Source organism: Syngnathoides biaculeatus, chromosome 16 (assembly GCF_019802595.1).
Source record: "Syngnathoides biaculeatus isolate LvHL_M chromosome 16, ASM1980259v1, whole genome shotgun sequence".
Taxonomy (NCBI): Eukaryota; Metazoa; Chordata; class Actinopteri; order Syngnathiformes; family Syngnathidae; genus Syngnathoides; species Syngnathoides biaculeatus.
In genome coordinates this window covers 16,458,913-16,475,275 of record NC_084655.1, presented here as the reverse complement: position 1 = coordinate 16,475,275, position 16,363 = coordinate 16,458,913, and the positions used below count along the sequence as shown (strand labels likewise).

The window sequence follows — 16,363 nt, the reverse complement described above, 5'->3', positions numbered from 1 at the left end:
TGCTAAAATAAACAGATAGATAGATAGATAGATAGATGCATGAATGAATGCACAAAAGTGCCATTGCATAATATTACATTACATTACTGTTATGTTCAGTGGTTTTGAGTTCAGGGAGTTGATGGCTCTGGGAGAAAAGCTGAAATTGATGTCTTAAATTAGGAAAATAATCTCCCCAAAATATTACCAGACTAACAATTTCTTCCTCAGTCTGACGAAGTTAAAAATACCCCCACGACTGCTATAAATATTTTTTTGTGATATTATGTCACAATTTCTTATATATCTTTTGAATTTGTTCTTTTAAAATTATTAGAAAATGTCAATTACACCACACAAAAAAAAAAGCTTTTTTTTTTTTTTTGCCAAAGTCGTGTTTATATTCAAAAGTATTAGGTTTATTTGTTGTGGTCATAGTTAATTATACAGAATAAAACTCACGCCATCAGTGAAGAAGCTCTTGACTCTCTTCGGAAGCCTCCTGTTGGAAAAAAAAGCCTGTTTAACAACATTTCTTTGGACCAATGAGATGTCTGCGTCCACGTGTGCGCGAACACTCACGAGAAAACGCGTCCTTCCTCCCGGAAGGCGTTGAGTCCCTCGTCGCAGGACTTGGAGCGCTCGGCGGTGATGGCTAGAAGATAGGAGGAACGGCGACCCGATTTAATAGCGCCTGCTCGGCGACGGGACGGACCAGTGGAGACGGGGAAAAGAAAGACAAAAAAGGGAGGATGGATGGATGATGGGAGAAAAAGAAAAGAAAGATTGGTGATGTGATGCCAATCACCGGCGGTGTCGGATGGGGCGGCGGCGGGGAGGGCGAGTGAGCGAGAAAGCGGGAATGGAGGTGGCGATGAGCTCAGCGGTCCGTCCTCGTGTCTTGCTTGTTTACATGCACGCTGACCTTTCAACCGTGCAAAACATCTGAACTGCTTTGTTCCGTACAAATGACAACTAAGCCCGAATTGCGTTGCAGACATGCAGCATGCAAAATATATATATATATATATATAAACTGGGGAAAAAAAATAGAATTAAAAAATGTTAGAATCAAGTCATCTTATGGCCAACACTGAGCCCATGTATTTTGCAAAAAGTTTCATTTATCAGTTTAATGTTAATATTCAAGTCTGGTATAGAATTATAAGAAACTAATTACTGGAGAAGTGTATGGTGTTTCATTATTGGTTATTATTGCTGTGGTTTACTCTTACAATATATCTGTTTATCTATCCATTCATCCATTTTCTTCACCGCTTATCCTCACGAGGGTCACGGGGAGTGCTGGAGCCTATCCCAGCTGTCAACGGGCAGGAGGCGGGGGACACCCTGGACTGCTTGCCAGTCAATCGCAGGGCACATCCAGACAAACAGTCGCACTCACAATCACTCCTAGGAGCAATTTAGAGTGTCTAATTAATGTTGCGTGTTTTTGGAACGTGGGAGGAAACCGGAGTGCCCGGAGGAAACCCACGCAGGCACGGGGGAGAACATGCAAACTCCACTCAGGTGGGTCCGGGATTGGACCCGGGACCTCAGAACTGTGAGGTCAACGCTTTACAAGGTGATCCACCGTGCTGCCTCTGTCTATCTATATTTGTTTTATTGATAATTGAATACCTCTTACAGCGTCATAGTTAAACCATTCAAGTTTGGCAGGCTCGTAGACGATACTAATTCCCGAGAAATCCTTCTTTTGATTGTCAGTTGCAGCGTTCAAGCTGTTCAAGTGTTATTTACTCTTACAAGGAATGACTAATTCCTGGGCTATCCTTCTTAGTCATTAACAAATCAATGCAACGCTCATTATATTTTGAAAGACAACATTTTCTCAGGAATGAGTCATTACCTTGCTGGCTTAGTCCCAGGAGAAAAAAAAAAAAGCACGAATACTACTAAAAACTTGGCGGGTGCTCAATGGAGAAAATTACTTGATTTTAGCTGCCGAGCGCACACGCACAGCAGAGGCTCCTTATACATCACACTAGCGTCTTCTTTTGTGTTAAGGACTCATGCAGCGTTTTAGATGCAAGGCATGCAGCATTGGCAGTGAAAAGGGGGCCGGGGTGGAGGTAGAGGGGGGCGGGGGGGGGGCAAACTCACTGCAGTCATGTGAGAAGAGCCTAGTGGCGGGAAAGGTGAAGGTGGGGGAAGCGGGGCTGGCGACCGTGGCGGGCGCCGAATTCATGCCACTGGAGACCACCGAGGACGCCGGCACGTGGCGGGCACGCAAGTCAGCGCTGGGGCTGGTGGGCTCATCTGTAGGGAGGGGAGGAGGGGGGAGTTGGGAAAAGATGGAGCGATGGGGGGAAAAAGGAGGAGGAAGAGGAGGAAGACAGGTTAGGTGTTAGGAGGGAGAGGAGCCAATGATCAGGAGGAATTAAGAGGGAGGGGATTTTATTGCCGTCAGTTTAGTTTTTTTGTTTTCTGCTGTGTTCAATGAATGCAACATGCAACCATGCTGCACTGGGAGTATAAAGTAGTCGTCATCTGCACTAAGGATCCAACTAATTATCTGAATGGCCGCAGTTTCTACTGTTATGCCTCTGAAGCACTGATATGCCATTAAGGAGGATCACAGAAGCAAAATGGATACGTGGCAGCATCCAGGAGAAAGTTCTATTAATTGAGGCGCATCTAGTTTGTTGTCCACATAGACTGTGGCGGAAATTAAGAGGCTACGCTATGCCTCTCATGCACAAATACACTTGTACAAATACTTAACACTCTCACACTGGGAGAGAAAGAGGTAAAAAAAAAAAAAAAAAAAAAAAAAAAAAAAAAGAGGAACACAAACCGGATTTGCTGTTCAAGAACAGTCAAATCTGCTCCATGTGGAAACAACAGGGGGCAGCACGGCTCAGCGGGTTAAGGATGTCCACGTCGGGAGAGTGCGGCAAGAGGCGGAAAAAACATTCACAATCTGGGAATGAAGAATCTGGCTCTGTTTACAGGGTGGCCCAGAAATAGCCGGGCAGCGGCTTTAAGGAAGGCTGTCATTAGTGGGTGGGCCTTGGGAAGATCTCGAAGGGAGCACACAGAGGCTTGCCAGGTCCACGTTGTCTCCGAGCAAAGACAGGTGACGGCGGATTTGATACTCTGGGGGTTGCACCACTTCGGAATTTTCCCAGGGCAAACCTCGAGATCGAGGTGGCACGCAGCCGTTTGCGATGACTGTGTCATCAATCCCAAAATTGCATGAGCCTCTCAGTCAACAAGTTCTGCCTGTCTCCATTGCGCCGGCTTTGGAAAAACAATAAAAGCCTTGTGGTTTAAAAGAAGTCCATAGAGATGATTTGAAATATCGACATTCAAAAGACTCGTTTGGAGTGGCTTTTTCGGGAAACCTTGGGTCCTAGCCTCAATGGTTTCTGAAAAAGCAGCCGTGTTTTACTTATACAAGCCAGATATCCGCCAGGCGGTGCAGATCAGGTTAGCACAGTGTGCGGTAATTGTCTTTTGGCTCCTTTTTACGCCAGATTTTGTTTCCTGACACGAATCTCCTACATTATCCCAGCTTGGGGGTCTGATCCAGTTTTAGCATCTGACGTGGTGATTTTTGCTAACCAATTAAAAGACTGACTGTTTTGTAGCGCTATCATACCACAGCAGTGGCTCCGCCGACAAAAAGGAATTCATTAGAGTCACTGTGATTTGACGGGGGCCATCGCACTCGCAAATTTGCACAGTCGAGCACGAAAAATCATGTGCGTAAAATTTGTTACGAGTACAAATACACAAATATTGAAAGACGTCGCTTATTTTGTGTAGCCTTGACCAATGGACCCTCCAGGCTGTGCAATTGCGCACTTTTCGCACTCATGAAAAATGATCCAGCGCAGTGAACCACAGCCTAAAGTCTAACTTTATTTTTTTAACATGGAAGCAGACGGTCTACAACTATAACGGCCTGCTGCTCAGCCTACTTCTACTTCCTAGTTCACCTGACACCGCCCCGCTCCGTTCACAAATGGATACACTCGTAATTACAAACAGAACACACACCTGCAACTTTATATGTGCGGGCATGACCGGTGGACTACACCCGTAACTTTACATCTGCGGGCATGACTGACCACACTCGTACATTTTTCAAATATGAGTAAGTGAGTGTCTTTCGGCTTGTCCCGTTCGGGGTCGCCACAGCGTGACATCTCAGATGAACGCTCATATTTGTTTGCCACAGTTTTTACACCGGATGCCCTTCCTGACGCAACCCCACTTGGGGAGATTTTTCGAAAGTGAGTGACTGTTGATTATTTTGGTACGTTTTACACCTTGAAAACTGTGCCGAACTACAATGGACCCTTCATTTATCACCCAGTCCCATTTACACAAGTCGAAACCTGCTGTAGTCTATCAGCTATCTACGCTAATGCAGTAAGCTCCTGCCAACCAATCTACAGACTGCTAACGAATGATAAAAGGCTGCAGAACTCGAGTATGAGTTGGTTATTTTTGTATTTAACATCTTAAAAATTACGCTGAACCGAACTACACATGATTCTTTAGTTTACGGTGGTCCCGGCGTTCATGTCCATACAGGCTATGAATGGTGATCAATGAACTAGTTAACAGAACATATGATCAAATGCCTCAAGAAAGTATGCTATGTTATCATTGTTTTTCATTTTAATGTTTTATATACAACACCTAGAAAGTATTTCTATTAACATTTACAGTAATCAGGACTGTGCTGTTTACTATACGTTTGTGATGAACTAACCGAAAACGATTACCGTATTTTCCGCACTATAAGGCGCACCTAAAAGCCTTTAATTTTCTCAAAAGCCAACGGTGAGCCTTATAATCCGGTGCGCCTTATATATGGATCGATATTGAGCCTTTAGTGCAGCTCCATCTAATGGATGCATAACGTAAGCCCAGCTTCGACTGTAGCGTCTATTCTATGCGCCTTATAATGATAAAAGCTTTAAAAAAGGTCTTTCATGGAAGGTGTGTCTTATCGTGCGGAAAATACGGTAACTGAGCCGTTGCTGCATATAGGAACAGTACTAAACTGAGGAGCCCCTGCATACTCAACTTTACATTTGGGTCGCATTAGCAAAACCTTTCAGCGTGGCGGTAAAACTGGAGAACCACCCATTAAGAACCTTCTTCATCCTGCCGAGAAAGATGATAGCTGCATCCAAGGCAGAAGCTACGTTCTGTGCCGCAAAAACCCCACTGCTAATTAGTAACGTCGTCGTGTTGAGAGACGACGTAAGTACGGAGTACCTGTTTGATCGTCTCGCGGTACCAAAAGAGGAATAAAACACTTGAATGCGATGACACGCCAATCACAAAAGTGCGTCAATGGGGAATAGTTTCACGAAGGCGGTTAAACGTGCAGGGGCCTGTCACGTTTTGGCTGTCTGCTCTTGTGTAAGACTACATTTCCAAGTGTGTCGGCACAATGCCTCCTACTTGACTTTTCACACAGCAAATGACTTTTTCTCCTGCTTTGGGGTGTGGGTTCATCTTAAACTGGCACGCAGGTCAACCGATTCAGGCGGATTCCCGTGTAAGATGGTAACTTCAGTTGTTGATCAGGTGTTCTGAATAGTGATACCAGCAAGTGTAAAGCCTGCAGAGCCAGAAGGTCTTCAGCAAATCGAGCACAAGTCTGCACATGCCAGGTAGAAATTTGACTCCCCCCCACGCCCCCCAGCAGTCACTCACCGAACTATCGTGGGTCAACAAACCTCAGAAATTACCCTTAATTCATTGCTCACATTCCTTTCATCAAAGGAAAAACTCTGTGAATACTAACCAACTTATACTAATACTTATACTCTCCTTTTGTAACCTATTTTGACAACATACAGTTCTGGTGACTTTTTGGTTTTGCAGATAGCCTAGGCTAGTACTTTGTAATCTACTAGTAAGCCCTATAGGAGATGTTAGTGCAGACTGTACCTTGCGGACCATAAATGGATTTCTACTTTTCCCTTGTTCGTGAAGTACTTTATGGTTTCTTTGAATCATGGCAATGAACAAAATGTCCCCAAATGAGCCAAAATTTTGAATTAGAAGGAAAGGACACAAAACAGTGCTGGGGGAAGAGGCCCAAAATCTTACCAATGAAAGGAATGGACGCCAGCGAATCATCCTCCAGCGAGAGGGGGACCAGATTGCCATTGGCCTTAAACGGCACTGCATCTCCCGAGGAACTGGAGGTGGCCGCCGAGTCTGGGGGTTCTGGTGAGAACAGGGAGGGCTCCAGGCCGTCCATCGGCAGTGCGTAGTGGGGGTGCCGCAAGCCGTGGGCGTTTCTCCGTCCGCTGGGAGGCTTCTGCCGCATCACCACTTCCTGGGTCTGTACCGGAACCTCTGCCGACCCTCGCTCGTGGTTGGTGGGCCTGTACGCTCTTTCCTGGGATTCGGGTGAGATGGAAGCCAGCGGGGCGGCGGTCGAGATGACCGGCGCGCCTTCAGGTGGGCTGGTTTTTGGGGTAGTATTCCAGTTCATGTGGGGGCCAGAATACGAAGGGTCCCTGAAAGAGTGGGCCTGCTGCATGATGCGGCCTGTCTTACGGTAGAAGGAGGGGCTGTAGCTACGGTAGCCCACCGGCTGGTCATCCATGCTCTGGCCTGGAGGAAGCCGTTGGTTCTTGGGTGCCGCCTGCTGAGATTGGACTGGGGAATGGGTCTGGGTAGGATGCTTAGAGTGTGGCTGTGAGTGTCGGGCCATCTGAGTGCCCTGCGTCGCAGGGTATGGACCACCGTGCCTTTGGTGGATGTCAGTTCTGGGGGGCGGTTTAGGAGGCTGGTGCCACCTCTCACACTGAGGCCCCACCATTCCAGCTGCACTTCGGTCCAACATCTCCATTGACCGTCCACGGCGATCAAACTGCACCAGCAGGTTCTCCGAGCGAGTCCTGGTGTAGTTGGAGGCAGGATGGCCCCTTTCCGGACCCCACTCCCCACCCCAGTAGGGCTCTCCGTGGGGCCCCGGCCCTGACTGCTGCAGTAAGAGCAGAGTGTCCTGGGAGGCGCTGTGTGCCCAGCCGCCGGCCCGCTGTAGATGCGGCTGCCTCCTGGACTCGCTGAGGCGGTCCTGGGAGTAGCTACGTTGTCGCGTCTGCATGTTGCGTCCTGAACGTTCCGGCACTTGGCTATGGTACCACTCTGAGAGCGCCTGCTGGCATCGCTCGCTGCGGCCGTGACCAGGATGAGGCAGCGGCGGGCTAGTCCAAGCAGAGCTGCTGGACTTCCGCGCCTGGGACTGCGTGGAGTTGGCGCCGTGGTGGTGATTGGGGTAGTGGACCTGCAACGGGCTGGATAACGGCCCCCCTGACGAAGATGATGACGAGTATGATCGCCCCCTGGTTTGCCCCTGAGGCTGCTGCCCGGTCATTCCATACTGGATCTCCTCTGTCCTGTGGGCTGGACTGCTGTGACCTACGCCCCCCAGTTCCGCCGAGCGCCCATCTTGCCAACTGGCAGGACTGCACACGGCGGAACGGTTGTCCAGGGGCGAGGAGGGACTCGGAGAATTGGGCCAGCGACTCCAATTATCCAGCTGGTTCTGGCCCATGGGGGCAGGCGGGGGCACGCCCGCGGGCGACATGGTCTTGGTGCGGGGGTAGCAGAGGGGTGGTGGCGGCGGGAGGTTCTCAGCTCCCCCAGTGAAGGGCTCGTTCCCGGTCAGGTAGGCATCTTGGGAGTACGCCTGCAAGAGGAGGGACGGCAGGTGAGGCGGCTTTTCCTGCACTGGCGGTGTGTTCTTACATGCCGCGAACAAGTTTGACAACAACATTAGCAAAGACGCCGTACACGCTGCTGCAATGCTCAAAATGGCACCGGGCTCGGAGACGTCTCTGGGGCTCCGGGTAACCCAAACACGCTCATGAGGAAGCAGCAACACAAAAACATAATCTATGCTCATTTCACTTAAGGCATTACTTACATTTTTCCCAGCAAATCCCTTTCAACGAAGAAAATATTCCCGGTTCACCGAAATGAGCTCAAACTTGTCATTGACACAAACACACAGTTGTAGACGTGTCCTCAGAAAAAAGCTCCTTTTTCTTCCTTTTTCTGTTGGATCTATCTAATTTTCTCTACTCTAGTTATTATTTCGCTGTTGGCAATGTTGTTCTCTGCTGTCCTTCTGGTCTCTCTCGCTCTCTCTCTCTCTCTCTGAGTGTCACTCCACCCAGTTGGAGTGTATAGGGAGGGCTGGAGTGATGTCATGCCAGGAATGCAGTCGATGCAAACGCCGAAGGAGGTTTCAAATACAAATAATTTGGCTGTCAACCTTTTAGCTGGGTAACTCGGATGCTTCTGTACTTGTGCGAGGGTAAACCTTTTTGCGTGTTTGGTCATCTCATTGTGAGCATTCTGTTGTCATTAAAAAAAATCTCAACATTCTGCTTCAACTTTACTTTTCATTTCCCACATTATGACATTAACCCCTCACTCCCCACCAGCCACATCATTAGGTACACTTGCTAACAAAGTGAGTCCGTTCTATGTAATTTGTGAAGGCTTAAAAATTATATACAGCGGTACCTCGTTTTTCAAACATCTATTTTCATATATTTCGTTTTTCAAACGAAAATTTCAAGATTTTTTTGCTTTGATTTTCGAACGAAAATCGGAATCACGAATGCCCCGACAGGCTGACCCACGACGATTTATTGGGCTTTCGAATGCACCCCCGAAAAAAACGGAAACGACGGAACATGTGCAACGCAACCAGTTGACCCATACACTCCTCTGCACGCGGACGTGTCCCGGTAGTGACTTTTTATCTTCCAATTGAAATACAATAACCCCTGATCATGGCTCCAAAGAAGGCAAGTGGAACTGTTGGTGCTGAAAAAAGGAAAGTGGTGCGTAAAACTGTCGACTTCGAGAAGGATTTGATAGCCGAATAAGAATCTGTTGTGCGTGTTTCTGAGCTATTGAAGTACGGCATGGCGAAATTGACGATCAGCACCATTCTGAACGGAAACGAGCAGCAGTTCGCTGATGAGGCTGAAGGCAGGAAGGATGTCTCAAGTGCCGATATAAAAGCTATCTGTGCTAAATGGAACAACATCTATAATTTTGTAGAACTCCATCACACTAACGAAGCGGAATGTTGCAGAGCACTGCTAAATTTCAATGACGTTGTTATGAACCACTTCAGGAAGGTGCTCAAAAGACGGCAGAAATAGTCTACATGAGATTCCATCTTTGTTAAAAGGGGGCGAGTCACCCCCACCGAAGACATATGATGTTTTTTCTTTTGTTCCATTAACCCTACCTCTAGTTGCAAGTTAAATTTTTTTGTACGTTACGTACTTTCTGTGCAAATGAACAATTTGTCTGCCCCCCCCCATAATTGCTTGTTTAAAATTATTCTGCACTTTTGTTAATAAAAAAAAAAAAAGGTTTACAAGGCCGCGGGCCGAGTCGCTACAGATACGGCAATGCACTCCCAGCCTAGCATACATGTTAAGCAAAAAATAAATCTATTTCTTTAATGATTTAATTATATAAAGTATTTAAACCACACATGGATTTGTACTATGCAGTTTATTATCAGGAAAAGCTAAAAAAAAATTTTTTTAGGCTTGGAACACATTATTTCATTTTCTATTCATTGTAATGGGAAAAAGCGCTTTGGTTCTCGAATGTTTCAGTTTTGAACTGGGATTCTGGAACGGATTATGTTCGAGAACCGAGGCACCACTGTATATATATATATTTTTTTAAACATACACTCACCAACTGAAGCACATCGTCGTCCTTTGGCATGATGGAGAGCTCCAACACACTCTCACTGGTGAAAAATGTAAGATATTAGTAAAGTATCAATTTTACACAGGTATACGGAGCGATTTGCTAAGAAAGCCTGACAAGATGCAGTGCGACAGGCTTAATTGCACATGAAGTGTGTCGTGCTCTATGTACAACACAGCGCTTGAGGGTAACTTCTTTCACCAACGATTACCCTCCGTCTTCTATGCGTGTTTAAAGCAGGTCGACGCGGTTCAGTGACTCTCAACACGACGTGACAACGGGGCTCACCTGTTCTGGATGAGGGCGATCACCTGCGAGTACGTCTTTCCCAGGACGCTCTCACCGTTCACCTTCACCAGACGATCGCCTGTCAAGACAAAAAAAAAAAAAAAACCACACGTATGTGACTATGAATTTGCTATACAGCATTTTTATTTTTCAGGAGACAATAGTCATTAAACATATCGGTACTGTTCCTCATCAAGAGAAAATGTGGTATTGAGCAATATTACTCAAAGATAACTTCTGAGAAACTGCTGTAGGTAGAGTTAAAAATTATATTGCCCAAGTTACATAATGTTGTGGTTTTTGTTTGTTGGTTTTAGTCTCTCCAAGTGTTTCTTAAAGCCTTTAAGTTTCCTTTACTACTAAATACTAAGAGTACTATTACAGGTAAGCAGATTCCCTAAAGTGGTCTGGGAGAGAATAACTGATTTAATACACGCTTTGAAAACAAAAGTTACGTCATATAGATAAGAGAAATTTTGGAGACTTTTTTTTTCCCCCTATTTTTCTCTTGTATGTATTTTTTTTGTTTAACATTTTGTATTTTCCACCACGGTTGTAAGACTCTTAACAGCAAATGAGTCACGTGTTTTGTTTTGTATTTTTTCCCAGCAGGTGTGTGCTACAACATGGCGCTTAGATAACATCTGCGGGTGCTCACTGTGATGTCATCGTCACAATTGCAAACAAAAGTGCTCGGAGAGCTTATGCGTGTCTTTGCGTAGGCTAATGACATGCGGCAGTGTGAATGTGACACGTAATTGACAGGTTGGCGTTCACATTGCGCGAGCTCTTTCTTGGCCGCCTTCAATTAATTGAGAGACACAATATGGCAGCTTTAGTTATGTAAAGAGACTTGTCATATTTTAATTGTATTCACTGTATCGCCAACCCACTGACACTTTCATGCAAATGAACTAAGGAGCCACAACTCTGATGGCCCGAGGTTGAAACTACAATGTGTATGCAATACATTGGGTGCACGACTCAATACTTTATGGCATAGGTTCTACTTTATGTACGATGTGACCCATATCTAAAGTGTCCCTAACATTTTGGCCATCGCAGCACACATTTTGGATGTACCCAACGTTTTGTTCTCAAGTTCTTCGCAAAAGTTTGGATGTAGCAAATAGTTTAAGACAGTGATTCCCAAACAGTGTGCCGGGGTACATTAGTGTGCCATTAGTGCTCTTCAGGTGTGCCGTGGGAAGTTATCCAATTTTATGTAATTGCTTAAAAAAAAAAAAAAAAAAATTCCTAGAAATAATGTATCTTTATTCATCTCTTTATTCCAGTGAGGCACAATGACAGACAGAACAAAAAATCCTCTTCTATTAGATGGCAGGAAGTACATACAGTACTTAATCAATCCATTTTTGGTGACATTTACTTTTGTTATTGTGGCGTGGGATTATTCACTTGTAAAATAAGTGCCTTGGCTCTATAAAGGTTGGAAATCACTGGTTTAAGATACTTCTAAGATTTGGCTACACCTCATATTTTTATAGTCTTCCCAATATTTTGACCACAAGTGAGCCCAATATTTTGACCTGAGGCGTACCTAATATTTTGTCCACTAGTATTCCTAATGTTAAATGTTCCTTTTATTTGGCCGGTCGGCACGGTGGATCAACTGGTAAAGAAGCGTTGTCCTCACAGTTCTGAGGACCCTGGTTCGATCCCGGTCCCGCCAGTGTGCCGTTTGCGTATTTTCCCCGTGCCTGCGTGGGTTTTCCCCGGGCATTCCAGTTTCCTCCCACATCCCAAAAACATGCAACATGAATTGGACACTCTAAATTGCCCCTCGGTATGATTGTGAGTGTGGTTGTTTGTCTCGATGTGCCCTGCGATTGGCGGGCAACCTGTTCAGGATGTACCCTGACTCCTGCCCGTTGACAGCTCGGATAGGCTCCAGCACTCCTTGCATCCCTCGTGAGGATAAGCGGCAAAGAAAATGGATGGATGGTTGTATTTGGCCACGGGTGCAACTTATATTTTGGATACAGGAGTATCTAAGATTTTGTCCTGAAGGTGTTCCTAACATTCTCGCCTTGGACACCCATGATATTTTGTGTGTTCCTTATATATTTTGTCCCTAATGAGGTGTACTGAATATTTTGTGTTTATCTACTATAGAGACGCAAGTGGACCCAGTGAATTCGTCTGTACCTAGTATCATAGCCTTATGGCAACTGTAATATTTTGGCCACAGGCGTTCCCACTATTTCAGGTGCAGCTAATATCTTGGCCTTAAGGTGCTTGGCCACGAACGAGTACACCGAATATTTAGGGCTTAAGGAATACCAAATATTTTGGCATGAAGGCATACAGACTATTTTGGCTGTACCTAACATTTGGCCTTAAGTGCTCTTCATCCTTTGGACACGCTAAAAAGAGTATTAAACAGCTGCAGCTCATTCAGAATGCTGCAGCTCGCGTTCTGAAAAACAAAGCGGTCAGAGCACATAACTCCAATCCTAAAGTCCTTCCACTGGCTTCCAGTCAACTTTAGAATAGATTTTAAAGTTCTGCGACTGCTCTATAAATCACTAAATGATTTACGCCGCGAATACATGAAAGAAATGCTTACGGAATACAAACCCAGTCGAGCTCTGAGATCGACTGACTCAGGTCAAATAGTGGAGCGCAGAGTCCAAAGCAAACATGTGGAAGCAGCATTTAAATATTCTGCTGCACACAAATGGAATAAGTCGCCAACAGAGGTCAGGTCAGCCCCAAGTGTGAATGTCTTGTTTTTTTCTCATGCTTTTTAGAATATATCCACTTTTCAATCATATTACTTGCACTGTATGTGGTTTTAATTGCCTTTTTTTTTAATATTTTGTCATTTTTACCGTTTTTATGCCGTTTAAAATGTTTTATCTCCTTGTTTTCAAATGCCTTTAGTCATGTAAAGCACACTGAGTTACTTTGTGAATGAAATGTGCTATACAAATAAATTTGCTTTGCTTTTGGCCAGAATTGCTCCTAATAATTACAACTTAGGGTGTTTCTAATAATTGGGATGCGCCTATTTATAGTGTCTCTAATTTTATGTCGTTACAGTACCAATCTAACCCATTTTCCAAGCCGCTTATCCTCACAAAGGTCGGGGGAGTGCTGGAGCCTATCCCAGCTAATTTAGGGCAAAAAGGCAGACTACACCCTTAACTGGTCGCCAGTCAGTCACAGGCCACATATCAACATCCACACGTCCCGCATCAAAGTCAGGCGCGTGGATCGCTCTGGTGTTCCTAATATTCCAGGTCACACACCTTACATATTTACATATTACATGCTCCAGTTTCAAAAAGCAAATAATGAAAGGACTGGACACTCTCTCTTACCAGTGCACAGTCCGGCCTGGTGAGCAGGACCTTTCTCCCGCACGTTCTTCACAAAAATGGTGTCCATCGGCTCCAGTCGTACTTTCTGGAAACCTGGAATATAAATAAAGGCAGAAAAATGAGCATACACTTGTCCTTTAACGTTCCCTCACTTGACATTTTTTTACGTGCACTTCTGGAATCGGTGCTATAGGGGGCGCAGGGAGGCTGCAAAAAGTGGAAGTAACGTCTACACAACGTCAACTCATCAGAATATCTAATTAAAGAAGATCCCTTCTAAGGTATTTTTTAGCACCTTTGCACTCACATTGTAAAATAAAACGTGATCTTAAGCCTTTTAAAGACAAGGTTCGGGGTAATTTATTTTAAAGATGATTTAACCTGAATTCTGTCTGCTTTTAATTGTTTGTGTGCGTAAGGGGGTATAACTCACCCTTCCCGTTGCCGTTCTCCTCATCCTGCAAATAAAAGAAACAAACAAGTGTCTTAATTTCACTGATTCTGTGGTGAAAAACAAAAGGACCATGAAGTACAGAACACCCAGAATCTGTGAATATGTATTTCAACGTGATTGTTGAATTTTAAAAAACTCATCATGTCGCACTTATGTGGTGTTGAGTGCAGAATTTTGAGAGAAAAATTACATGAATCTACATTGGAATAAGGCTGCAATAGTAATTTCCCGATGTACTATATTATTTAATACTTGTTTTCCTTTTAAGCAGCGCCCGACGTACTGCAAATGACTTCACAACGATGCAACGCGCATGCGCGCATGCACACGAGCTGAGTGGACAGTTTGTGGGCTGACGGCAGCCTGGGCTTTAGGCCTCGCTGAGTGGGCTCATTCCTGACTGGCTGCACACAATGCTTGGGGGGCTGGGGGTCTTTACAGCCACAGAAAGAGCGACTGGACTGGAGACCACGCAGCCCAGAGACTGGAGACCATAGACCCCGGCCCAGACTACCAGACACTATATGGCTCGGACCACCTGCGCACAATAACCCTAAGCCTGGTTTGAAACATAACCCAGACTTGAAACCTAGATTCTAAAGCTTAAACCAGGGGTGTCAAACTCATTTTTCTCGCGGGCCACATTCCGGTTTCCCTCAGAGGACCGTTATGACCGTGAAACAATACAAATATTTCATCGTCTCATCGAATTTATAGCATTAATTTATCTAGTTTTGGAATCACAAATCAAGGGTCATGTGTTTTTCCAACTATTCATGTTTGGCAACACAAAAATGCTTGGAATATCTCAACTTTATCATTTCTGATGCTTGACAATTTGAAATTTTTGTACAAACTCTTTACAAGAAAAATTGAAATTGACACTCTAGATTTGGCTTCGCGGGGCAGATAACATCATGTGGCGGGCCAGATCTTGAGTTTGACGCCTGTGCCTAAAACTTTGCTTAAAACACTAATCCAGGATTTAAACCTGAAACCAGACTTGAAACCCTAATTCGAACCAATACCCCATCTTGAAATCCTAATGTGAAACTTAGCCTTATCTTGAAACCATAAATAAAAACCTAAAAACTTGTCTGAAACCTTAATTTGAAAGCCTGACCCCAATTTTGAAACCAATAGTCTTGTTTAAAACCCTAACCCAAGACTGACTCCGTCACCCATTCTTGAAACCCTACTTTAAAACACTGACTGTGTCCTGAAACCTTCATTTGAAAACCTAATTCCAAACCTTTGCTTGAAACCCTGATCCTGGTCTTGAAACTGTAATTTGAAAGCATAATCTTGGGTTGAAAACCTAAATCCAAAACCCGACTTTTGCTTCAGTCCCAAAGTTTGAATGCCAAACCCAGACTTGAAACCTTCATTTCAAACCCCAGCCCTGTCTTGAAACCCAAACTCAACAATTTCATTCACCAAAAGGGAGCCCAAAAATGTGACTTAAATGGAAAAGTATGCGCACCGTATGGAACGCGACCCTTCTGTTTTGTGTCCACGAGGATTAGTGGTCCTGAACCTAACTCGAAGGCGTTAAAACACGCTTTCGGCTTTGTGTGTTTTGTAGAGTTTACGCTTCAGAACAATCAACTACCTCTTGCACGTTTATTTTTGCAGCACACATGGTTTCCATTTTCTCCCTTTCTTGCTCTTTTTTTTTTTCATTCATTCCTATTCCATCGCACCCGCGAGATAAAGCTAATTGTGGCACGGCGGTGTGGGGGTCAAGCGGGTTGAGCTGGAGCAAAATGAAACAAACGCTGAAGTGAGCAAGGATCATTAACGCAGCAGGGAAGGAAGACTTTTCCCTGGTAAGAGTGAGCGCTAATCGGACCGTGTGTTTGCAGCTACGCTTGGGTGAGATGCGTGGGCAAATGTCTCCAGATGTTGGACTACGAGTCACACGGAGGCCGCTGAAAACAAAACGGCTATTATTATACTTTGACCAACTCGGCAGCTGCGAGTTGAATGAGAGTCCTTGTGTTGGCCACGGTGCTGCTCGCAACCGGGCAGTACCAGGCCACGCTGGGACAATGGACCCGCTGCTCCTCTGCCTCCGCTGTCACATGCCGGATTTCTTTTTTTTTTTTTTTTTGTGTGTGCTAGATTTGGACAATTGTAGCCACAGACATGAAGCGCACATGATGATTAGGCTTTCTAAATGATGGTTTCAAGACAGCGTTAGGGTTTCGAATTTAAGTTTCATATTATGATTTGAAGCATGGTGAAGTGTTTAAATCACAGGTGTCAAACTCGAGGCCCCGGGGCCAGATCCGGCCCTCCACATGATTTTATGCGGCCCACAAAGCCAAATCTAGTTTCCATTTCCACAATTTTTGTAAAAATCTGGACCAAAATTTCAAATTCTCATCTATCATGAATGATCAAGTGGAGCTATTACAAGCATTTTTGTGTTACCAAATATCCATCCATTTTCTTTGCCACTTATCCTCACGAGGATGGCGGGGAGTGCTGGAAGCTATCCCAACTGTCAACGAGCAGGAGGCTGGGTACACCCTGA

The 16,363-nt window shown here is 45.0% G+C and overlaps 1 protein-coding gene across 10 annotated transcripts in view; it reads right to left on the bottom strand.

Annotated features, from left to right (window-relative positions):
• arhgap23a (Rho GTPase activating protein 23a) overlaps positions 1–16,363 on the bottom strand; it is a 69,536-nt gene that overhangs the window by 16,828 nt on the left and 36,345 nt on the right. For 8 of the 10 annotated variants that reach the window (XM_061847314.1, XM_061847317.1, XM_061847312.1 and 5 more), the window contains exons 3-10: positions 13,804–13,828; positions 13,371–13,463; positions 10,024–10,102; positions 9,721–9,775; positions 6,082–7,675; positions 2,104–2,259; positions 562–673; positions 442–481 (exon numbers count right to left, since the gene is read on the bottom strand). In XM_061847314.1, the coding sequence (XP_061703298.1) occupies positions 442–481; positions 562–673; positions 2,104–2,259; positions 6,082–7,675; positions 9,721–9,775; positions 10,024–10,102; positions 13,371–13,463; positions 13,804–13,828 (2,154 nt within the window). The remainder of the gene's footprint in view (positions 1–441; positions 482–561; positions 674–2,103; positions 2,260–6,081; positions 7,676–9,720; positions 9,776–10,023; positions 10,103–13,370; positions 13,464–13,803; positions 13,829–16,363) is intronic. The other 2 variants (XM_061847311.1, XM_061847313.1) reach the window with 2 other exon arrangements.